The 22,931-nt window shown below is 39.8% G+C and overlaps 3 protein-coding genes and 2 pseudogenes across 16 annotated transcripts; 2 read left to right on the top strand and 3 right to left on the bottom strand.

Moving 5' to 3' along the window:
* Positions 1-838: 838 nt before the first annotated feature.
* On the top strand, positions 839-3,178 carry LOC149042591 (uncharacterized). The gene is made up of 2 exons (XM_089211627.1): positions 839-996; positions 1,413-3,178. The coding sequence occupies exons 1-2, from the start codon at positions 964-966 to the stop codon at positions 2,841-2,843; spliced, it is 1,464 nt and encodes a 487-aa protein (XP_089067753.1). The 5' UTR covers positions 839-963; the 3' UTR covers positions 2,844-3,178.
* Positions 3,179-5,322: 2,144 nt separating this feature from the next.
* LOC149042590 (uncharacterized) lies at positions 5,323-11,231 on the bottom strand. Of its 12 annotated transcripts, none has more exons than XR_016188198.1 (6): positions 10,571-11,231; positions 9,788-9,841; positions 9,323-9,517; positions 6,708-8,967; positions 6,023-6,071; positions 5,323-5,622 (listed from the first exon to the last, which is right to left on the bottom strand). XR_016188198.1 is itself a non-coding variant. In XM_089211565.1 (5 exons), exons 3-5 carry the CDS (start codon positions 9,359-9,361, stop codon positions 5,444-5,446), a joined length of 267 nt encoding a protein of 88 aa, XP_089067691.1. In that variant the 5' UTR covers positions 9,362-9,517; positions 9,788-9,841; positions 10,571-11,231; the 3' UTR covers positions 5,323-5,443. The 12 variants fall into 12 exon arrangements, 2 of the variants coding, with proteins under 2 accessions (XP_089067691.1, XP_089067690.1); XR_016188200.1 differs by having other exon boundaries at positions 6,708-6,809; XR_016188197.1 differs by lacking the exon at positions 6,023-6,071.
* A 3,209-nt stretch (positions 11,232-14,440) lies between these two features.
* Positions 14,441-16,194, top strand: LOC149042589 (uncharacterized; annotated as a pseudogene). The gene is made up of 4 exons (XR_016188675.1): positions 14,441-14,500; positions 14,542-14,762; positions 15,059-15,151; positions 15,666-16,194. The product of XR_016188675.1 is annotated as an uncharacterized LOC149042589 (transcript).
* Positions 15,664-18,208, bottom strand: LOC149042588 (uncharacterized). The gene is made up of 2 exons (XM_089213156.1): positions 17,703-18,208; positions 15,664-17,163 (listed from the first exon to the last, which is right to left on the bottom strand). The coding sequence occupies exons 1-2, from the start codon at positions 17,870-17,872 to the stop codon at positions 16,488-16,490; spliced, it is 846 nt and encodes a 281-aa protein (XP_089069282.1). The 5' UTR covers positions 17,873-18,208; the 3' UTR covers positions 15,664-16,487.
* A 1,602-nt stretch (positions 18,209-19,810) lies between these two features.
* LOC149042587 (uncharacterized) lies at positions 19,811-22,273 on the bottom strand (annotated as a pseudogene). Its single transcript, XR_016188216.1, has one exon. The product of XR_016188216.1 is annotated as an uncharacterized LOC149042587 (transcript).
* Positions 22,274-22,931: the final 658 nt, after the last annotated feature.

Below are 22,931 nucleotides of genomic sequence, written 5' to 3'. Positions count from 1 at the left end.
AAGCATTCACTGCTTTTGTTAGTGAGTCATTATTACAAAATTATCCCCTGTGGCAGAATGAGCGTTCACATGACCTATCAGTTTCCAGAGTTCACGGTCTTGGGTGGCATCATAAGGAGACAAAATCGAGTTATGCAGTAATGACCAGACCGGTTAGACAGGTTAGATATGTCGCCAAGCCACCTCTTTCACTATTCTCTTCTGCTTCTGTTACCAGCAACCTTCCCTTCGAGACATACTTTTGATACTCCTTATTTACTTCGTATGATGTTCTTATGAAGTTATAGTGTACCTTTGACCAAAGGAAGGACTGGGGCCATACCAATTGCATATAGACGGGTTTGCATACTCATGTGATGCGCTAGACGCGCAGATGACGTGCATAACGTGCATGATATATGTTAGCGTGTAGGATGGATAAAAAAGAGAGCTTCAAATTCCCGCGAGATCCACTGCCTCTCAGAATTTCAATTCCGAGGAGAAGCGCTTTTTTTACAGCATTTGAAAATTTAGCAAAGAAAATTCAGTAATTTGTATGAAAATCATAACAGTGGGAATGGGGTGCAAATCTTATTCCTACCATACAAATCATTGTAATTGGTAAAATTCATCCACAAAAACTACTGCTGAAGCAATTTATATTAGCCTGAAAATCATTTTCAAGCTAATGATTGATTCAGCTTGCACGGTAACCTAATCAGTTAAGATAGTTTTTTAGTTTTTCTTTCAAACTGGTTGAAGCATAGCGCCTTGAGAAAGCCGACTGTGTTTGCACGCGTCATTAAACATGAAATACGTAATAAAAAGACTAGTACTCTAAAACTATGACGTAGTAAACAGTCTATGACGTCAAGATGCTGAGCTCTGCCACTATAGTCAACTTAATTTTGAAGCCTCTCGTGTCTTTTTTAACTCCGTTAAATCCAATGATATAGGAAGTTACTGTAATTGAGTAAAACTGTGATGAGAAGTGGTCAAATATGGTTTGGTTTTGTGGTAAGAAACTTGATTGTTCTTTTGGTTTGCCAGTTGCAGAAAATGTACGCGTGAAATTCGTGAAATACAACTACTTAAACAGAATTATAATAATTGCTTTACAATCTGTTGATTCCAGCAGTTTTGCACTTGAAAACGGTGGTAGTGCCATATTCTAGCTAGACCATTGTTTCACTTAACAGTGAGAAAATATCCTACGAAATTTAGCCCTGCAATGAATGCTGTTCTTCAGTAAAAATCACGACCAATTATGTAATTTCAGAGCTGAATCAGCGCTACCTGGCTTTCAAACGACTTGCATTTTATTGAGAAGCCGTCATATGTTAAGGGTTATTATACAAAATAATAAGAGTCAATAGATGTTACATTATTTTACGTCTTGGATATTTTAACACCATAGCTGTATTCAATTTCAGATCCTTTTGATGTTGGCCTCTTTTAGTCAATGCAGGCAGCCGAGGCGTATACTTCGACCAAGGCTTCAAGATCAAGAAAGATCATCCACTGCACCAACGGGCGATTCTCCATTTACTAAACGCATAAGAGACAGGAAAAATAATGTAGAAAATCCTAAGCATTCGCAGATCCTTGCAAGACAGGTATCCAGTCCATCTCTGTTACCGACAGCTGAGTCCGAACCTCTTGCAGTAGATCCAGATGCGGAGGTGGAAGCCACGACTGAGACCTGGCCCGAGGCCGGCCCAGAGTGGTCAATTGCTTTCGAGGAATGGGGCGGAGCCTGGGAATTTCATGTTTACTTCTTTGCTTTAATATTTCTGGGTTATGCTCTTTATTCTGCATTTTTTATTGTGATTGGACTGTACACAGGGCTAAAGCAAAAGTACCTTGGCTTCTGTTTAAACGCCATAATGTTTATTCTGGGCTTTACTCGGATGTTTGTGTTGTTTACAGATCCATATCACCAAGGAGACCTAATACACAACACGTTTGCGATGCGTCTCTTGTGGTCGCTTGGTGGTCCGTGTCTTACCTCGGCCGATTGTCTAGTCATTCTTGCTCTGGTCGAAACTGCTAAAGTTTCCCTGGCTCCTCCAAAGATGCAAAAATTCGGTGTTATTCTTAAAATCATCGTAATGCACTTTGTTCTGGTGTTGACGACTGAATTTGTCGTGGCGAGCTTCATCGAAGCTAAAGCCATGCTTCTTTTCTGCCAGATATTTTTCATAGTGTGGGGCACAGTTCTTGGTGTTGGCTACTTTGTCGTTGGATATAAACTCGATAAAAAGCTTTACGGTCACTTGGAAGTCAAAGATAAAAGAGCATTGCTTTACATCCGATTAATATACGCCTCAGGTGTCAATAATCTTATCCTTTCTGTCATGTTTATCTACTCCAGCGCTGGAGTTTTTGGAATTTATTCCGATGTGAAGTATATTGACGCTTGGTCTTGGTGGGCGGTTCAAACGTGTTATCGCCTCGGTGAAGTGTTATCCGGGATACTGGTCTTCACAGTCAGTGCAAATCGAAAGAGAATCAAAAGGGGAGCTGATCACACGTTAGAAGGTGATGGTTTAGAAGACGATTCAGCGCAGCCTGGTACAAAACCATTCACGCCGAGAGAGAAGTATAGAATATCCAGCGTTTTACATGATATAGCTTCGATGAGATTTCTTACAATGGCAGGAGATCAGTGGACAACCATGTTGGAAGATTTACAAGAGACGAAACACGAAGTAGCGATGTATTACGCCCGCGAGCAAATGGACGCGCAGACACACACACACACGCATGCGCCTGACACGCAGAAAGAAGTTGGGCTACAGAGTATATCTGTGGATTTGCACGATGCAAATCTCGAAGCAAACGAGTCCCTTGCACTTGCCTAAACGCACGCGCAAAAAAAGACCATGATTAGACATTAGGTATCTACAGAAGTGTAGTATATTGCTGACTTTTGGTCTGTTTCTATTCAAGAATTTGAAAGATTCATCGTAGAAAATGCACATGCCTGTATTTGTGCTTTCAAATCTCTCCTTCGACAACGTGTGCGTTTTGTTTTTCCTTTTTGTGTGATAGCTTTCTATGGCCGCCTAAACGAAAATTAAATGACCAGGTTCTTCGCCACATTCTTAAGAATAACTTACGTGTCAATCTTAATCGTTATCAAGAGATTGTAAACTGACTTGTCGTTATCAAGAGAATAGAAATTCTCTTGTTGTTATTCTTTGCTCTTCGTCGATACAAAGATGGATCCGGTTTGCTCTTGTTTCCTTTTCTATTTTCAAACAAGAAAGAAAGAAATCTTAAACCCGTGAACAATTTGGTCAATCTCTATGCCCCCGGAAAACAGCTACTCTCCTTAGGCCTGCGAAAAAAGCATATATTTGCGGTTGTGGTTCTCTCTTTTTTCCTTTCCATATATATATATATGATCAGTAGCACAGTTCACGTGTACAAACACAGAGAAGCAAACATAAACAAAAATATCTCTCGTACTTTTCCAGCTACAATGCCGAGACTTGGCACAAATAAAAAAGACATAATACTCTACAACTTTGCATAATATCATGGATTTTTATTGAATTCTCATTTTTTTACAAATTTAATTTTTCCAAAAATATGCATAATTTAGGGCGTCACGCGTAACATTCCCATACACAAAATTATCATTATCTTAAAATTTCTTGTGTTTCTCGCAGAAGATATCAACGGAAAAAATCACCTAAAATATCACAATAAATCAGAGATTTCAGATGTATATGTACCAATTTTAAAGATAGACTAACCTTAGAGAAAAATAGCACTTTTTGTTCAAGTGTACAAGCATCACGCTCCATGTTTCAGTCCATGAAATCAGGAGAAACGTATTCCCCTCGGTGGCATAGAACGCCGTGATAGTAAAAAGCTTGTTACAATGGAATTCTCATCTTCTAGAGAGCCAGTCCAGAAAGTTTTAGCGACTTTGTGTATTTCAATCTTGAGAATGAAGCAAATGTTTGATTCCCAAACACTATGAAACATACCGCGTCTTTCCGTAAATAAAGGATGCAATGCCAAATGTAAGCCATCCGCAGTACCGCCGGCGTTGGACCAAACATGTTAATTTCCTGCCGTGTCATTCTCATCTCATAACGAAGCTAACTGCTCATTTTCACGAGAAAATATAGCAAATTGAGGGAGCAAGAAGCGTTTTTCTAAATCCCAAACGTTTTGAAACATTTCGTTCAGGGTTTCAGGTTACATTGAGGAAAGAAAGCGAAAACAGCCGCGCGTCACTTCGAAAACTCTCGACCACTTCGACCGTTATTTCACTCGGCTACGTGCAATCGAAGGAAAAACAACAGCTTTGAAACCACCCTAGAAGCTTCTAGAAGCTTTTTGTTATGTAACAAGCCTGGTACACATGAAAGAGATCATGAAAATGAAAATGGGTGGGGTCGCAATACATCATGGGTAATAGAGAAATTGCTGGAAATTAACCGAAATGTCCCAAAATAAAGCAATAAGTGAAAGAACTGTAATATATTCTCTAAATAAAGAGTTTCAAGAGGTTTTTGATTCCTTTATAAATATTTTGTATTTTTCTTGCATGTTACGCTATTGTTCATATGTACTGTGCTACTGAACATATATATATATATATATATATATATATGTATGTATACATAAGTTAAAGAATTAAAGAGGACGCATCGATTCTCTGTGACTCTGAGTTTCGCGCCTGAAAAGTTCTGTCCGACGAGCGCTTAGGCGCGAAACTCAGAGTCACAGAGAATCGACGCGTCCTCTTTAATTCTTTAACTTATGTATACTTAGCTCTACTACCACAGCATTGAGCACTTTATGCCAGTGTACCCCCACATTCATTTATATATATATATATATATATATTTTTTTTTTTTTTAACGTATTCTTTAAAAAAAGTCCTTAGACCAATAGATTACGAGCAGTCCCTACTTTTCGGTGGAACAAAAATAAAAAAAAAGCAAAAGAGGAATTGAAGCTAGCGCGCCGCGCGGAACACTGGGAATTAGGTGCAGGAAATGTGGGCCTCACTTGGAGAGTTCCTTGTAATTATGGATCTTCCTTGAAAAAAAGGGACTGCTCGTAGTTTCAGCGGGCTAACTTTCTTTGAATTTTAGAGCAATCAAGAGAGTAATCTTGTTTGATTGTTTCACTTTCGCTCCTCTCTCTATTCGAGAGGATCGAAGATCCTGATCTCAGAAAGTCTGATGTAAACTTCATGAGTAAGATTCATCTCTTTGATTTCCATCATTTTTATTTATTTATCAAGATTTAGTTGCTTTGTGAACTGGTAAAAAAAAATGGATAGGAGAATAAAAAGGCCAAAAAAATAGTCACTCCTTTGGTTTTGAAATAGTTACATTTATTTGTTAGCACAAATATTTTCTTTAGGCAGACGACTGCAACTGTCAACGAACCTGTGGGGAACAAAAACTAGACCTTTGTACAGTGTTTCTTGTCCTCATGGATAAACCGTCACAATGCCTAAAATAATTTGGCTAGCTTCCGAATAAAAGTCTGCCCAACGTGTAATGAATATCACCACGTCACTGTCCCTTTTGTATTCTTTTCTATCCCGACGGCTGGGTCTTCGGCATTGAGCCCGAATATGGCCTACGGCTCCACGATTGTAACATTTCTCTGCAAGGAAATAAAGACTTGTTATAATAATAGCTGTAAAAACCACGTGACCCTTCGCGCGAAATCATGAAAATTACATAGTCTCTACGATTGAATAACAGTCGTGTCTTTTGCAACGTAATTAACATGGATTGCCATTTCATTAAGAGAGGGTCACTTGTATCTCCATGCGGCCATGTCCTTTTCATTAAACAAATAGGAGTGAATCACTAGAAGACCTCCTGCAAAAATGTGACATGTGTAACATGTTATTTTTACATGTGAATGCCAACGCTATGGTTACAAAGTAATTCGTACGCAAATGAAATGGTTCGGTGTTCCCTTTACTTTTCCTTTCTGTTTGTCCGTTTGCGTGTAATTAATTTTAATTTAGGGAAAAACAATATTTACACTTTCCGACCTTTTTCGACTTTCGAGGAATAGCACGCTAAGACTGACACATCATGATTCTAGGAGATGTAAATAATTAAACTTAACTAGAGAAATACAAACAACAAAAAAAGTTTTTTTATAAAACTGAAAGGACACTTCCAGCGAACACATGGAAAAACTAGTTGTAATTGAAAACAGTGGAATCTCTTAAACTTTAAATGTATAATGAAAGCTTGAATGACTCAAACTTTTCAGAGTGGTGCTTTAATAAACCTTGTACAAATTAGAAAACTTGACAGACTTACGGTTTTAATTGATGCGAGTTACTTTGGAAAACTGATAAAATATCAGAATGGTGTGAGAGAGGAAGAGTTAATCGTATGATTAAAGGAAGTAAGAGAGATAAATTCTCGACACCAGAAATGCAGACGCTTCTAGAAAAGTCTCGTACCTATTCTACCGGTTCGGAGCTAATGAGGCTGAAATGTTCCGATGATTGGTGGTCAAAAGTGTTACGAAAGTCAGTAAATCTAGAGCACGTAGACATAAACTTCAACATAACTAGATGCGACTCGTTTAACAGGGTGTGGAGACAATATAAAGTTTCCGAGAAAGGTAAGGAATTTTTGCGCCGTCCGCGCAACGACCTTGTTCTCGATTCTGCAGTCGATCCTTTTAACGAGGAAAAAAAAGAGAAAGCCGCCAAAACTTACTCACACATGTCCAATACACCTGATCTGAGTCGGGTTACCTTCACCAGCAGGCGGATTGAGTCCTATTGCGACCGGAACCGGAAATGGCCGTATGGCGCTTGACTGGTGGTACCGGAAGTAAGAGGTTAACATGAGCGAGGGGGATTGAAGATATTGGCAAACAGACTCGATCGGATCCGATGGAGACAGTTTGTCCTGGCAAGAGTCGATCGAACTCCCCCGAGGTCAGTTCGTGAAAATATCTCTCATCCATGAGGCGAGACAAGGGCGCTACACTTGAAGTGTACGTCATTCTTAAAGCCATGACGCGAAAAAAGCGCGCTACATATGTAACATTGGTCGTTCTTAGAGCCATGAGGCGAAACAAGCGCGCTACACATGTAACATCCGTCGTTCTTTAAGCCATGAGGCGAGAAAAACGCTACACATGAAATAAACGTCGTTTTTTGGGCCATGAGGCGAAACAAGCGCGCTACAATGAAATATACGTCGTTCTTAAGGCCATGAGGCGAATCAAGCGCGCTACAATGGAATATACGTCGTCTTAAGCCATGAGGCAAAACAAGCGCATAACACATGTAACATTCGTCGTTCTTTAAGCCATGAAGCGAGGCAAACGCTACACATGAAATATACGTCGTTCTTTAAGCCATGAGGAGGGAAAAAGCGCGCTACAAAGAAATATAAATCGTTCTTAGAGCCATGAGGCGAAACAAGCGCGCTACACATGTAACATTCGTCGTTCTTTAAACCAAACGCCGCTACACATGAAATTTACGTCGTTCTTTGAGCCATGAGGCGAAGCAAGCGCGCTACAATGAAATATACCTCGTTCTTAACGCCATGAGGCGAAACAAGCGGGTTAAACATGAAAAAGTCGTTCTTTTTACAGCCCCTCCACATCCTCGACGTTGCCATAATATTATCTAAGTGTCTATCTTTCTGATATTTAGCGGCACATTATTCCAAAGTCTTGTTGCTGATACAGCAAAAGAACGGCCTCCTTCAGTGTCACACTTATAATAAGGACAGATCTAATTATAGCTAGCATGCCGCGTGATTCTGTTATGTTGTGTATTGTTAATCGTCAAGTGTTCATTGAGATAGTTCGGAAGAGAGCCATTTACGCGCTTCTAAAAAACAACACATTTGTTAATTTTACTGTTCATAAAAAGGTATCCATCCCAGCTTATAGAAAGTGTCAGAGAGGGTGTTAGGTGGTCGGAATATGAAATGATTCTAGATGCACGTTTCTGTAATTTCAAGACTCTGTAAAGTGGTTCCTTGTCACATGATGACCAAATGACGTCAGCATAGCTCATTACTAGGCGAATAATGACATTGTTGAGCAACAGTCGCTGTTTAAGTGACAGAAAGGGCCTGATTATACTCAAAAGACCTATGCGCGAGGCAAGCTTATTGCAAAGATTTTCAACATGACAATCAAATGAGAGTGAACTATCGATTGTTAAATCTTAAAGTGTTGGACTTTTTCCATTTACGAGCCTATTGTCCTCAAATGTGACAACAAGTTCATTATTGATCTTAGACGCCAGGCGCTTTCCGGTAATCGTTAAGACTTTAGACTTTGACTCGTTGATTGGGAGTTTATTTGAGTCAGCGCAGTGACGTATTTCATCGGCGGAGATATTTAGTGAAAGTTTAAGTTCAGGTAAATTATTAAAGTGAGCAGATGCTGCCAGGCCAACCCGTCTCCATCGGATCCGTAGGAGGCCATTTGCCGACATTTTACATCCCTTTCACTATACTCAACATTGCTATATATTCCTAAGTGTCTCGCGAACTGACACGGGGCGATGTCCGATGGTCTCTTTCCACAGCGACCCATCTCTATCGGATCCGACGGAGTCCGTTTGCCGACATTTTCAACCCCTTTCACTACTCTACCTTGCTGTATATTTTCTAAGACTATCGCGAATTGACGTGCGGCGAGTCCGATGGACTCTTGCCACGGCAATCCGTCTCCATTGGATCCGACGGAGTCCGTTACCGACATTTCACCCCTTTCACTACTCTACTTTGCTGTATGTTTTCTAAGTATCTAGCGAAGTAACACGCGGCGAGTTCGATATACTCTTGCCACGGAAACCCGTCTCCATCGGATTTGATGGAGTCCGGCCGTTTGCCGACATGTATTTCCACCCAGTCCGCAACTCTATACTTTCTAAACTCGGACTCAGTTTGGGTGTATTGGACAACCCAAACTTACAAGAAAAGGAGTGGACGTGGACACCATCACCTACCAAAGTTAAAGGAAGTTTTGAAGCATTCTGATACTTGGCACAAGCTGACAGACAAAGATCAATACGAATTTCCCGGATTCGAGACTGACCTACAGTCCTCACAGAAACCATTGGCCAACTTAAGAGATTGGCGCAGGTTGCCTTTTGAAGCCAATACTCGGCCACATTTTATCTGGGATGACAACCAACTGCCAATAAGAGGCTCGCAAACAACGAAGCACAACATAATTGTAGAAGGTAAGAAGACATCCTTGTACGTGAGACGGGGGCCTTGTGAAGGCGTGAAAACTTGTGCTGGCCCTGACTGTGAGTATGTGGTATCTAAAAGACAAAAGATAAATCGATGCTTACGTCACTGGGAAAATTAATCTCTTCTTTCATCTGCACCATGTAGTTTGCATATGGTCTACATATGGCCCTGCAATGACGATGGAAGGCGATGGTTGGTCTTGTACCGGTAACTCGACACAATCACAACAAACCAGCTCCACACAGCATATCAAATAGAGTGAAAGAAGACATCCAAAGAGTTGTTTCCGATGACAGCTAAAAAAAAAACAAAAGACAGTGTGAAGGGCCTTGGAATTGGTTACGTCCCAGCCGAAGCTAGTTCGCCTGCAGCAAATGCCGACTGCGTTTAAAAAGAGAGGAAGATAGCCCTTGGCAAATGGACGTCTGTTTACAGAGAGCTACGCCCACTCGACGAGGTGCTCCGATTCGATAAAATTCGGAAAAAAGTGAAAAGCAACCAGTTGTATGATGATTGAATAAGTCAACCAGATGATGGATCAATATCAGATGAAAGGGAGCGAGTACCTCTTTACTTCTTGCAGAAAGTATGCCTTCTTCATGGCTCCATTTCAATCTACACTGTTGATTACAACAGAGGATTTATTCATGGACGTTACTTCTACTGGTAATGACTTCTTCCCATTCCTCCTAAACGTTGTTTCTTTTAACGACGAAACGTGCGTGTATAATGCGGTGGCAAGAGTTATATGTAGTAGACAAGACAGTGAGAGTTACTCTAAGTCCATCGCCACGATTTTAAAAAAAGTGACGTTTGATCATGCCCGCTTCGCAAATGGCAAGAATTTGAAATCTATCTTGGTTGACTTTGATGATGGACAATACAAAGGAATTCAACAGCGTCTGGGTGAAGACCTTTCCCGGAAAGTGACCAGGAGATGCAAGGTTCACTGGCAGCGATCAGTTAAAAGAGCCTGCAGGCTTGTTTGCATGAATGACACTGAAGTTCGCATATTAAAAGCCCTAGCAAGCAAAATCGAAGACGAGTGCGAAAAAGAAATGTTTTGTTGCTTTTCGATGCGCTCTCTGGCACCAGACAATTACAAGGAAGGCAATTTGTTGGTCTCGGAATTTGACACCATCCACAACAAAGACTGGACGAAGCTAGAGGATTGGAGTAAATGGTGGTTCCGTGTAAATCACGTCACCATGTTTACAAGGGCTTTTAAGGAAATGGACGACAAGGATTGGGAACAGGGACCAAGCACTACCAATCCTATCGAGTCTTTAAACAGGCAGTCACTTCAGGAAGGTGATAATATACTTCATGCTTTGATGGAGAACATTTACTTGGAAAATCGCCTCTGCGCTGTGAAGACAGCAGTTTGCAAAGAGAACGTGACAACGTCCTACAAATCATCACCTGGCAAGCAGAAGGCTAAACGAAAGCGACGACGCACTTAGTACGAAGGAGTGGAATGTCATGGGAACAGAAACGAACACACTACATATTCTTAACATAGATCTCGCCATAGAAAACAAACACAAACGCAACAAACTAAACATTCTGTAACAGGAGTTTTTTGGTTCTAATCTTGACCCTCGTTTAAAATGTTTTCTGATTTATGGATACATTTGTTTGACAACGGTTTTAAGCTACAGCTAGTTAAATATTTAAAATTTCAAATGACACGTACCATCCATGTTTAGAAATTCCGTGTTTGAGTTAAAAACCTGTCCTTCTTGATCACAAAAAGCCCCTTTCAAAGAGAAAAATTTTTTCTCGTACAAAGGACGAAGGCTCTGCTCAGAAATTAAGAAATTCTATTGACCCATATTGGTAAATTCTTTGGGGGTAAAAATGTATAATCCGAAAACAAACACATCGTTATCTCTCTCAAACGAACTTCTGTTGGCTAGTGAGAAAACCCGAATAGCGACCGAATAGTGCGAAAAGTCGCGAACAGTGACGAATAGTGGTGATTAGTAAAAATAAATGAATTGATAATGAAATGGACAAAACTTTCACATCATTCTTTAAGTATGCACATCAGTTTAATGCTTAAGAACGGTATCTATATCGACAGAACTACATCAGGAGATAATAAAAGCTTACATTCTAATACAGAGAAGTAACATTACATTCAACATCCTTCGAGAAAGTGAAAAGCAATTTGAGATAAAGGCTATTTATTCCCTGCACACGAAACTAATTACAAGTCCCACAGCCATTAAAGTTTATTCCGGTATCTGTGGTATGATAGCAAATGTACTAAGAGCCTCGCTTCTTCTTCTTCTGGTTGGGCACCCTCAAGTAGTTTGTCAGATTTCTCTGACAGTTCACCGGTAACTATTTAAACTCCTGGTGGAGAGTTGCTGTGAATGTTGAATTTTCTCACCAAAGCACATAACACAAGGTTTCAACCAAGATCTTTCGATTCGGCTGATTTGAGCTGGCGCGAGATATCCGGTATTTACTCACTCCATGGAAACTAAATTCCTCTGGTTTCCTAAACCCATTCTACTTCAAAATGCTTTCAAAATCACCGATTTTTTACTTTGCGGGCATGGTTGGGAGTCTGAGAAGTAACAAGCGCGTTTACAACAAATCTAATTTTGACATGCTGTGAGCGCAAGTGACTGTATGTAGAATAAGAAAACGAGTATAGAAATGAAGAGATAAATTACTGCACATTTAGCTATCAATAAACTAACCATTAAGTAAAAATTCCTCACTGTTGCCCGTAAATCACGTGGCACATGTAGAACTGTCCGGGCGGCTGTGCATGGTTGAATTTTCCTTTCCATATCCAGAGCTCCAGTTTGAACGAGGGCAACGGCAAGAGACACGGATACTGCACTTCTCTAAAGATGAAATTACACGAGCTATTTACCTTGAAGAAATTCGAGACAAAACGACATTCATTTATCCCCGACGTCGCACTCGGGCCACCTTATCAGCAACTTCGACGAGACACAAGCTGGACTTGACTGAGCGGACGAAATCTAAGGTTGTAACGTGGAAGCGATGTGTTTTGAGGCCCGAAAAAGCTGCAAAAGAAGTTGAAATTTCTTGAACTTCTCACGCTCTTTCCGCGTGTATAACTGATCGCAAATATGAATATTAACTTTCAAAAAATATTTGTAATTCAAATGAGTTTTCTGACTTTGAAAGGCGGACCGAAAGCACCGAATGACTCTTCGTTCGCGGTCGTTCAATTATATTCCAAAATGGGAGGGCCAATTGAGAGCTAATTTTGAACTTGGTATTAGACTTCGAAGGGTGAATTTATCGTCAAAGTAATATAAATACTAAGCAGAACTCAGATGAAATAAACAAATACATCAAATAATGAAATGAAGAAATGAAAAAAAAAATTCCTTGAAAATCATTCTTCAAGGAGTTGAGTTTTCAGGTGTGACCTTCATAAAACATGCGAAAAATGAACTTTCGTTACATCAATTTTCGTTTTGAAAAGAAAGTTGCTGCCATAGACGTGTTTGTAAAGCGTGGTTATAATACAGTAAATAAACTTTGAATCGTTTGTCTTATGATAAGAAGTCATTATCAACTTACTGAGATCGCGACTTTTCCATTGTCTTACTGCTAGTCTTCGTCAGGCGATGTGGTCGAATAAAATTTGCGAATAATTTTTGAAAAAGAGTTAGATTGATAGGGAATCTGCAACCAGACTAGGAAAGTGAGATAGTCACTCGAATTTTGAAGATGGAATCTGAATTTTCTCATATTTTTCTCCTTAGTGCCTCTTCCGATACCTCCGTTGTTTATTACAGCAGTAAAAGATGTATGTTTAATCAACACTTTTGAAATATTGCTTAACACTTTATTTCGCGAAGTAAACTGTTAACATTTCAGCTTCACAACACGATTGTTTTCTGCAACTGCAAATGATCTGTCTCTGTATGAAGTATTTAAGAGCTTATGTCAGCATGCATCAGCTAAACAGTGGCAAGCCACCCAAAATTTGCTTTCACTCCTACTTTCGTATTTTGTAACCCAGTATGTTCAAATAATTGTGGTGTCGTTTTTTTGTGAAAATATATTTTAGTTCAAATAATAGGGTCACATGAATGAAGGAAATGATAACCAACAAAAGAAACTATTGATTATTATACATATTCTCCCATTCAGCACCCTAGGAAATGTATAGAGAACAGTATGGAGATTATGCATACTGATGTTAGGGTGTAAAGAGTTATTCAAAGTTCAAACCCATACCCTTCAGTCCAGAGTTTGGTGTACAAACCACTGTGCTAAATAATATTCATTCTAAAAAGTCAGATTCCCCCTTTTTAAGCAAAAAGTAAGAGAAAAATTGGTTACAATACCTTTTCAACAAACTCTAGCAATTCTTCTTGCTTGCTCTAAAATTTCAAGAATAAATGGAGAAAAAAAATAAACATACAGAGCTGTACCACTCAAATCATTCTAATTAATTAAAAAAAAAAAATTTCTAACATACAATAAAAAGAGCAATCCCACCATATTTTCTGGAAGAACCAGTGGGTGCCATAATGTCTTTGGTAATTGTGAAGAAGAGCTCCCCAAAAAACCTGTCGGCCGACTGTCGGTCAACTGTCGGCCGACAGGTTACCGACAGTCTACCGACAGCTAACCAACAGGTTACCGACAGGTTAAGAAAAAAGAAAAATTGTGTTAAAAACGAACAGTTAACGTGACATAACAATCCGTAATGGTGATGTATGACTCGACAGACTTCACTTACTTACCGATCGACGGCAAAGTTGAAAGTATGTAAAGAAACGTTTCTTCCAAAATGTTGTTATGATGTTTACCTTGTGCATTTGTGTTGCTAACATCATCCTCTATCTTGCAGGTTTGGGATGAATTGCTATTTCCAATTTCAAGTTTAATAAATGATACAATTGTGAATCTTTTTACTCGTTATGTTAAGTAATAAATTACTATACGCAACAATTTGATAATTAGACTTGGATGCGTGATGCGATAATTGATTTAGGCGCGCGCCGCTAAAATCACGATTCTACGAGTGAAGTATCTTGTATATTTCACCACTCACAAAACGGCTCCTTTAGGAGCCACCAAATCTTGAAAGTCAATTGTCAACGTATTACACATGTTGTATCAAGCGAAAACCGAGAGAAAACATTAAGGTTTGTGTTAACGTTTCACGGACAAGCTACCGACAAGCTACCGACAAGCTACCGACAGGTTACCGACGCAAATTTCCCTTTCGTAAACGGTCGTTGCCATTTGAAACGGTCGATGCCATTTCTCAGAACGGTCGTTGCCATTTGAAACGGTCGATGCCATTTCTAAAACTAGCCGAGCAGACGACAGCCCTCGTGAATAGCTCGTACGCTGTTGGCACGCTCGGACGTCACTTCCGGGCAGTGTTGTTTATAAGATGGCGGAGCAATCCACATGCGCGAGAGTTGAGCCAGCTGAAACTAACGAACCCATTCTTCTTGTGCAGAAACAAAACAAAAATCAATTAAGAAGCCAACGGGGTGGAACTCCTTTATGCAGTCAGTTGCGGTGAGTTTGTTTTGTATTTCCCGAAATATTCAATCATTTTCAGCCTGGATAAAGTGTTTGTTCAAATAGTCTAAAACATGTTGTTTCCCTTACATCCTTTACATCCGATTACAAGTAATTAAGATTAAGTGATCAGAAATATCAGTGAAAATAAACCGCATCTAAAATTTTCGTTTATTTCATTAACAAATATCTTATCTATAAGTGTTGCACTTGTATTCGTTATTCTTGTAGGCCTTGAAATTACATTCGATATAAGCTGATATAGTTTCCTCGTACTTTGTATCATTCCACAGCCAGATGTCAAGGAACAACTTGGAAAGGGGGCAGGAATCGGGCAGGTTTCCAAAGTGGTTGGCAGGAAGAAATTACCGACAGACAGACGAAAGGTTAGTTAGAAACTTCTAACATTGCGAATGTTTGTGTATTAACCCTGCCCCATTTCAGTGGACTGCTATGTGGTTTACGTGGCTAACTTTGTAAGGACCGAGAGTGTAAATGTTCTCGTCAAACTTTCCAATTAAAAGTATTTTAGGTTATGAATGTTGATCTTGAATCAAGCTAGGACCTCAAGCTGAATGTCAATTTTGTAATATAATATTCAGACTTGTTATTTTTCCAGACAGAACTCTTAAATATACCTAGGGGATAGCAAGGTCCATTATAATGTACCAATTAATTTAACCTAAATTTTAATTAGAAATAACCTACATGTGGCGGATCCAGGTTTTGAGGAAAGGGGGGGGGGGGGCAAGGGGGTATTGTCCTCAAAAAATTATGATAGAGGGTGAAAAAAACTGTCTTTGTAATCTAGTTTATATGAAAAATAGGGGGATCAAAAATACACGATTGTTCCTTAATATATTTCCCCCCTTTTAAAACATCATGCTATTATCTTCGTAGGACTGGAAAGATAAAGCACAGAGCTTGAGGGAAGACCTTGATATGGAAATAGCAGAGATAAAAAAATGTCCAACCTGCAGCACCCAGTTCACAAGGGAGAAGGACTTCAAATACCACCAGAAAGGTTGTCATGAGTGCATTTGCGAGGAATGCAATGAATTGTTTGATCATGAGCAAAAGCTAAAGAGGCATAAAGACAAGAAACATAAAGACAGCTACAAGTGTGATCATTGTCAAAAGACTTTTGCAGAGAAACGAAATCTTATAAGACACCAAAAGTCACATGTTTAATTAACCTATCCTGCATTTAGTGATTTTAACTGGAGATGATTTGATAGGACTATTGGATCAATCTATAATACATAATTGTTTTTGTTTTTAAATTATTATTATCGATTTTTGAAATTAATTGTGTTCATTGCAGCACATGTACATCATGTTACTGTTCAAACCAAATTTTAAATCATTACAATGTTGTGTTAGACTTTAACAGGAAAGAATGAATTAAAACTTATTTACAATGTCAAAACCTCAATCTTTTTAATAACCTTGTTGTTCAGGGGCATATCCAAGGAGAGAGGTTTCTAATCTAGGCAATTTGCCTTAAGTGAATTTCCCTCTATGTTAAACATTATGCAAACATTTCATTGTTTATTCACTAAGATTTCTCTGTTTTCCTATTTTTTTCCTTTGCATGTACTTTGTCTTGGATTTCATAGTATGGGACCCAGGCTTCTTACTACTTTTAGTGTTTGTTTGTACTGCTTTAGCCAAGTCATGGGTGCGCTTCCTCTTGGAGGTTGGTTCTTGTAGTTGTACTGGTCATCCTTTTGATACAACCTGACGGCTTCCACTACCACACTTTCGTTTTCTGTTGGGCTGGACTCGGATCTTTTTTCCATTTCTGGTTTTTTTCACCTCACTGGACCCAAAAGAAAAAAGAGCGCTTGCCAAATTAGAATGCATAGATCTAGCAGCGGTTAAGGATGTTACCCTTTTTGCGAACCTGATTACAACTTTAGCCAAATTAAGGTCTCTTGAGCTTTGGAGCTTTTGAATTATTTGTTCACAAGAGTTTCTCAACAATTGTTCAGCATTTGCAATGGAATCATCCTCATCATCATCATTGCTCTGTATTGGTTCAGTGGAACGTTCATCCTCATCATCATTGCTCTGTATTGGTTCAGCAGTTGAGCAGTTTGGCCCTTGTTGTGCTGTTTCCATACTAGTGGATGCCTCTGTTACAAAACCATTAGAACCATCAGTTTGTGATGTTTGTCCAGCATCACTAGAGCGTAATGGCTTATAACAAGCAACAGGAAGTGTCTTTCCTATTACTAGCCAGGCCAATTTCTGCCTCTCATGTGGATTACTGACTGGAATGAAGTTTATGCAGTCTGCTAGATTTGCCACCCACAGGACATACTGGTGTTTGCATGGGCTCCCATCTTTACCAACCATGCAGGTACATATCCCAAGAGTCATGTCCACTGTATAACTGACAAAGAACCAATGAGACAATTCATAAATATCTCAATACAACTGGAATTTTTGTTTTTTCAATCTGTAATAGATACATTCTAGACCTTCAACTGGTTGATCCACTAAGATATTAATGGAAATATTCCTAACAGCAGAGTAAGGACTTGCTCTTACTCTGCAATAAAAAACTCAATACCCTGCCAAGAAGGGAAATTACTAAAGGTACCCCACCCCCTGGACAATATATTACTCATGTTTTGGTCTTCCTTATGCTAAATCAACATCCTTGGAATGCAACATATGGAGGAACTGCAGGAATTACATGTATCTCATATGTTATGCATGTTATGTACCCATGTTTTATGTATTTTTGCTCCAAAGGGGAGGAGCCTAGAAACACTGCCCCCTCCCCCCCCCCTTGCACTGCTTCCCCTATCAAGATAATTTGAATCAGACAATGGGGGAAAGATAGGAAAATAATGCCCACCCACACATGCCCTCTTGTACCATCAGAGTGTTATGCTATTGTGATGGCTAAGAAAAAATACTACTGACCTGTGACTGCTATCTGAAGAGCTTCCAACTTTGAATACATTATTGCCAAAGTTCTCTACAGTTGAGAGGTAGGCATCAAGATCTTTTTTTATCGGGGACTTTAAACCCTGTGCTTCCGTCTTTCCCTTTGCCAAAGAATTGATGTCTGTACACGCCATCAAAACTCCCATCAGCAATACTAAGGAGCTTATTCTTGTAGTGATCTTCTAGATCAATAGTCAGCTTGTCTAGAAGCCCAACAACGTTGTACTCTTTGGTGCGCTGCAGAATTACATCCTTAAGAACCAAAAACTGAGCCTCTGCAAAATTGTTGGTGTGGTTACCTCTAACAGGCAGTTCAGTTCTAAAGCATAGAGCAAAAGATTCTTTGTCATTGTATAGATTTTGCAAATAGCTGACTAGATTTGGGTATTTCTTGCAACGGCCATCATTCAAAAGTTCACTGAAGCAGTTCTCAAAATCTTGTTTTGTCTCGGCATATAAGGGCCTCTTGAAAAGGGTGAGAATATAGGCATGACGAGCCAGACGTTCTTAGCAACCGAAAAAAGAGCTTTGGATCCTGCTGAGATCGAGGAGTTTTACTCCACGATCTCAGCTTGACGTCCAGCAGCTTGCAACATTCCATTGTAACAATATCCCTGCTACTGATCATTTATGTTACGCTGAAAGTGCGAACTTTCGCGCGAGCGTGTTATAATCCTGAAACGAGAGTGAGCGTTTATAATTAAAATTTCTATTTTGGTAATTAAAAACGTGTCAGTGAATGTATGCCACGTTTGGAGTGAATGACGTATTTTGGCTCTTTGATTTTTATCAATAGGCCGGGAACAAAAGCGAAAGCGGACGAGCCGACTTTATTTGCTGACTTTCCAAGTCAGCTTTCCTTTTCTGAAACCGCTCTATTTTCTGGACCGTAAACCGCCAGACAAATACGTACGTGCCAGCAAATCGATACTAAGAAAGAGTATAATAGACCCTTTTTGTTGAACGAATCTCGGATTTCGTCATTTTGGGTCATTTTTAACACTCACGCGAAATTCCCCCTTTTTTAAGTCTGCCTGAAATGAACAAGGGACGAACCGGACGCCACGACTTTTGCCTTCGATTAATGCACGCAACACTCTTACGCTACGACTACAAACGAAACGCGTATGTCGATCAAAATGAGAACGTTGCGGAGTTTGACGGCGAAATTTAGCCGTTTAAACCGTGAAGTAGTGCGAATTCAGCATGTTAAATTTTTGATACTGTAAAATTTCGGTTATAAGTCCTTGGCTAATACTAACTACTTAATAACCGGGCGCGAGGGCTTAACTGTAAAATTCCAGACTGAGGGATGAAATTTTTGCTTTATGAACCGAGCCTCTGGGCGAGGTCCATAAATCAAAATTTCAGCCCGAAATCATAGTATGGAATTTTACAGTAAAGCCCGAGCAAACAAGGTTATTAAGTTTTTTTTTATAATATGGCTTCAAATAGGTAAAGCGCGTGAAATAGAGTGAACTTATACATTGCCTTCATTTTCCGTCACAATTTCGTCAGGATAATAAAATTCAGAAAAGAAATGTTTTTTCAGAACGCATAGTTAAAGAAGAGATACGTTTTTTGTTCAATTCCTTGCTTTTTTAACGAAGTTCCTTTCTGCGAAAGTAAGTTCGCTAGGTTTTGTAAACCAAAACCGTGGCGGAAAAAATCTGCTATGCCCGTGGGCGTTTACCAAGGGATTACGGACCGCTAATTAACCAATCTGATCATGAGCGCGCGTGCTATCGCAGCCATATAATAAAACTTTGTAAAGGGTTTTGGGTAGGTTTAGCGGATTGAAAAGCGTTTAGAAACAAGCTATGGTAATGTTGATCTAAATTCGTTTTTAATTTAAAGTCATATTAAAGCAAAATTTCCAGTTAGCACTGTCATCCAGCAGAGGGGGGAAGCGGGGTTATCGGGGGGCCTATAACCGGATTGTTTTGTCTGCAGGTAGATAATCTAACCAGAATTTTACAGTATACACTTCGGGTCGTTTTACACGGTACGAAATTATCGCAGTGTATTCAACAATTTCCCAGGCTGAAGTCGCAACACTTTATATTTTAAAAGCCAGCCGTCTATCATACTGCATTTTCTTTTATTTCAACCAGTACACGACTGAAATAGGACACATCCAAAGCCCGCTCTCTCCCACCCACTATATGATGCTAAAGTTCCCACTGAGGCAAGCTTTCACACGCGAAGTGAAAACACTTGGTAACGTTATCGATCAGTAGGAATGCCTGCGAGTGTGTTAATCGACCGAACTACATAAGTTGAATAAGTACGCTACGGTTTTTTTTTTTTTTGAATCATTGGTTCTCGCCCCCTTTTGCTTTTTGTTTTCGGCACCACGTTTCCGTATTACAATTCCATATTATTTGAAATGATCCCCCCCCCCCCCCCACGAAAAAAAAAAAAGAAAATTGGATGATGAATAAATTTGGAACTTATTGAACAATTATTTGTTTGTTTATTCAAAGAGGGTATTCTTACGTTAAAAAAATAGCCGAATAGCCGCTATGATGGAAAGGGTATTCTGATAATAGTAATGAAAGCTAGCATCGTGAGGGAATAACATCATTTTCCAGGTTCTCCCATACCATAATCTAACAGAAATACTTAACAATTATTCCACGAGTACGCATTGGATATGAGCTGGTAGATAGCCAACCAGAGGATTGAAGTTGGCTATAACCATGTCTTACCCAACACACGCGAACCAAAATACTTATTATGCTATATATCCCAGAAGCACTCAGGCATACAACTATGCCAGGACTTCAACTTGGGTGAACCAAAGAGGATATATAACACTTGCTAGAACTTCAAAACCATGTGCGAACCAAAGTACTTATTATGTTATATATCCCAGAAGCACTCAGGCATACAATTATGCCAGGACTTCAACCTGGGTGAACCAAAGAGGATATATAACACTTGCTAGAACTTCAATATCTTGTGCGAACCAAAATACTTATTATGTTATATATCCCAGAAGCACTCAGGCATACAACTATGCCAGGACTTCAACCTGGGTGAACCAAAGAGGATATATTACACTTGCTAGAACTTCAAAACCATGTGCGAACCAAAGTACTTGTTATGTTATATATCCCAGAAGCACTCAGGCATACAATTATGCCAGGACTTCAACCTGGGTGAACCAGAGAGGATATATAACACTTGCTAGAACTTCGATACCATGTGCGAACCAAAAGTACTGCTCATGTTATATATCCCAGAAGCACTCAGGCATACAATTATACCAGGACTTCAACCTGGGTGAACCAAAGAGGATATATAACACTCACTAGAACTTCGATTTACCATGTGCGAACCAAAATACTTATTATGTTATATATCCCAGAAGCACTCAGGCATACAACTATGCCAGGACTTCAACGCAATGATTTCAATCCAGATAATGAACAAGTAGATCTGCTGAAAAAATGAAAAGTGAACCAGACTTTTCTTACTCGTGCATTGTTCTTTGGTAACATTCCTTAGTTACTTTTCATGTGCAACAATATTGTTTACTTTCCTTATCACACTAAGTCAGTCAATTGCTTCCAGGGCTTGCTTCGGGTCTTTTTTTCTCAGCAGCTGTTCTGCGATATCGCTCATCACTTTAGCCACTTCAACATTCTGGTCCACCTGATCGGCGAATAAAGATGCAAGAGGCACCTGGAACTTATCGCAAACATCGCCGATCAAGGTCCACATATCGCTTGTACTGTACTGTCCGGGTTGTCCTTTGCCGGGTCCTGTGTGCCTGAGCTCAGCGTCGATTGACCGCCGTTTTTCACCTCATCTCGAAGGGCCTCTAACTGGGAAAGCGCAACTTCAAGTTCAGCCTTAAGCTTAAGATTTTCATCTTGACTCTTCTCGATATCCTCTTTGGATATGGCTGACCTTGAATCGACTCCAAATACTGTTTGTACAGGGTCATGAATTTTGTCCTTGTTGTTGTCACGTTTGTCAGTCGCTGTTTGGCAATCTTCATTATCTTGGCCAATATTTAGGCTGTTGATGCCATCAACCAACCAACTGTACTTTTCTTCTTCGCCCGCTTTTAGTTTTTGCCGAAGTATCGCGGAAACAACGCCGAAAGAAGAGGCTATGAATACCTCTTCTTTGTGAACTAGTCGTCGATCCAAGTGCCCGCCATTTTTAAGATTCGAGAGTTGCACTGTGTTAAATTCTTTTGGAAAGCTTGACACCAAAGGGCTACTCGACATGAATTTTCCTACAGGAATGCCGCATATTTTGGAATTCAGGAGATACCAGTCCCTCGAATCGCTCGTGGAGTGCAGCTATTTTGCTCTTCGAATATCGAAGGCATCCATGCCGCACAGCACCTGATCGAAATGAGAACAAATTTCCCGCTCTTGCGAGTAATGTCTGAAATTCAACCTCAAGAAAAGTCAAAAGAAAAATCCAGCCCCTCAAAATAAACAGGATTGACGCCATTGGAGGTTGTACACAACGGTGTTAAGGTAATCACCGAACGCTCCCCTGTTGAAACCACAAATCGAAAGCGATGATAGCTTCTGAGCCGAATCATGACGTCACACCATAGCAACCAAACCCCACGAATTTTTTAACATCCGGTTTGCTCTGGCTCGTCATGTCTATCTGCTTGGCTGATATGTTCTTGCTCTTGTGAAGCCATCTCCAAAGCTGTTGGAGCATGTGGAAGATGCAAAGAAGTAAAACAGATGTTGGCCAAACAGACTTCAGAGCATTTCTTTCCTCTTTACAGTTGTCTGTAAGGATGACTTGGGGGCCTTGTTCCCGACCACAATCATTGAATGCATACTCTGGTAAACAGGACCGAAGCATTTCAAAGCCCTGTTTAAGTGTATGCTCCTGCTCATCACTGGTGATCAAGATGCCAAGTGGAAGTGCTCCAGATACATTGTTTGTGCACATTAAAAACACTTTAAGATTGTGCTCTTCTGTATTAGAAGTAGCATCAACAAAAACCATCTCACCAGACTGCTGCACTTCCTTGTGTGCACGGTTCATGAGAGGCGTTACAATAGCAATTATAAGAGGTGTATTATCACCTTCATATATCTGGTGACAAGTAGTAGCTTCAGGGTTGTCTTTCTTGTATTGTTCAAGCCTTTCAGCAAGTCTTTCAAACATCATAACGCCCTGTCCACCATACCTATCCTTACCAAATTGCGTGTAGAG

Source organism: Pocillopora damicornis, chromosome 7 (genome assembly GCF_964200805.1).
Source record: "Pocillopora damicornis chromosome 7, jaPocDami1.2, whole genome shotgun sequence".
Classification (NCBI taxonomy): domain Eukaryota; kingdom Metazoa; phylum Cnidaria; class Anthozoa; order Scleractinia; family Pocilloporidae; genus Pocillopora; species Pocillopora damicornis.
This window is presented reverse-complemented; position numbering and strand designations above follow the sequence as displayed.

Excerpts from the sequence above, each read along its gene's own strand:
- LOC149042591 (XM_089211627.1), top strand. The coding sequence starts at position 964 with ATGAGAAGTGGTCAAATATGGTTTGGTTTTGTG. Across the intron at positions 997-1,412 it reads AAATATGGTTTGGTTTTGTG|ATCCTTTTGATGTTGGCCTC; the intron begins GTAAGAAACTTG and ends ATTCAATTTCAG.
- LOC149042590 (XM_089211564.1), bottom strand. Across the intron at positions 9,293-10,570 it reads GCGCAGAGGCGATTTTCCAA|ATACCACATACTCACAGTCA; the intron begins GTAAATGTTCTC and ends TTTGTCTTTTAG. Across the intron at positions 5,623-9,060 it reads GGTTTCTGTGAGGACTGTAG|AGAAATGTTACAATCGTGGA; the intron begins GTCAGTCTCGAA and ends ATTTCCTTGCAG.
- LOC149042588 (XM_089213156.1), bottom strand. The coding sequence starts at position 17,872 with ATGGGAGTTTTGATGGCGTGTACAGACATCAATTCTTTGGCAAAGGGA. Across the intron at positions 17,164-17,702 it reads TCTTCAGATAGCAGTCACAG|TTATACAGTGGACATGACTC; the intron begins GTCAGTAGTATT and ends GTTCTTTGTCAG.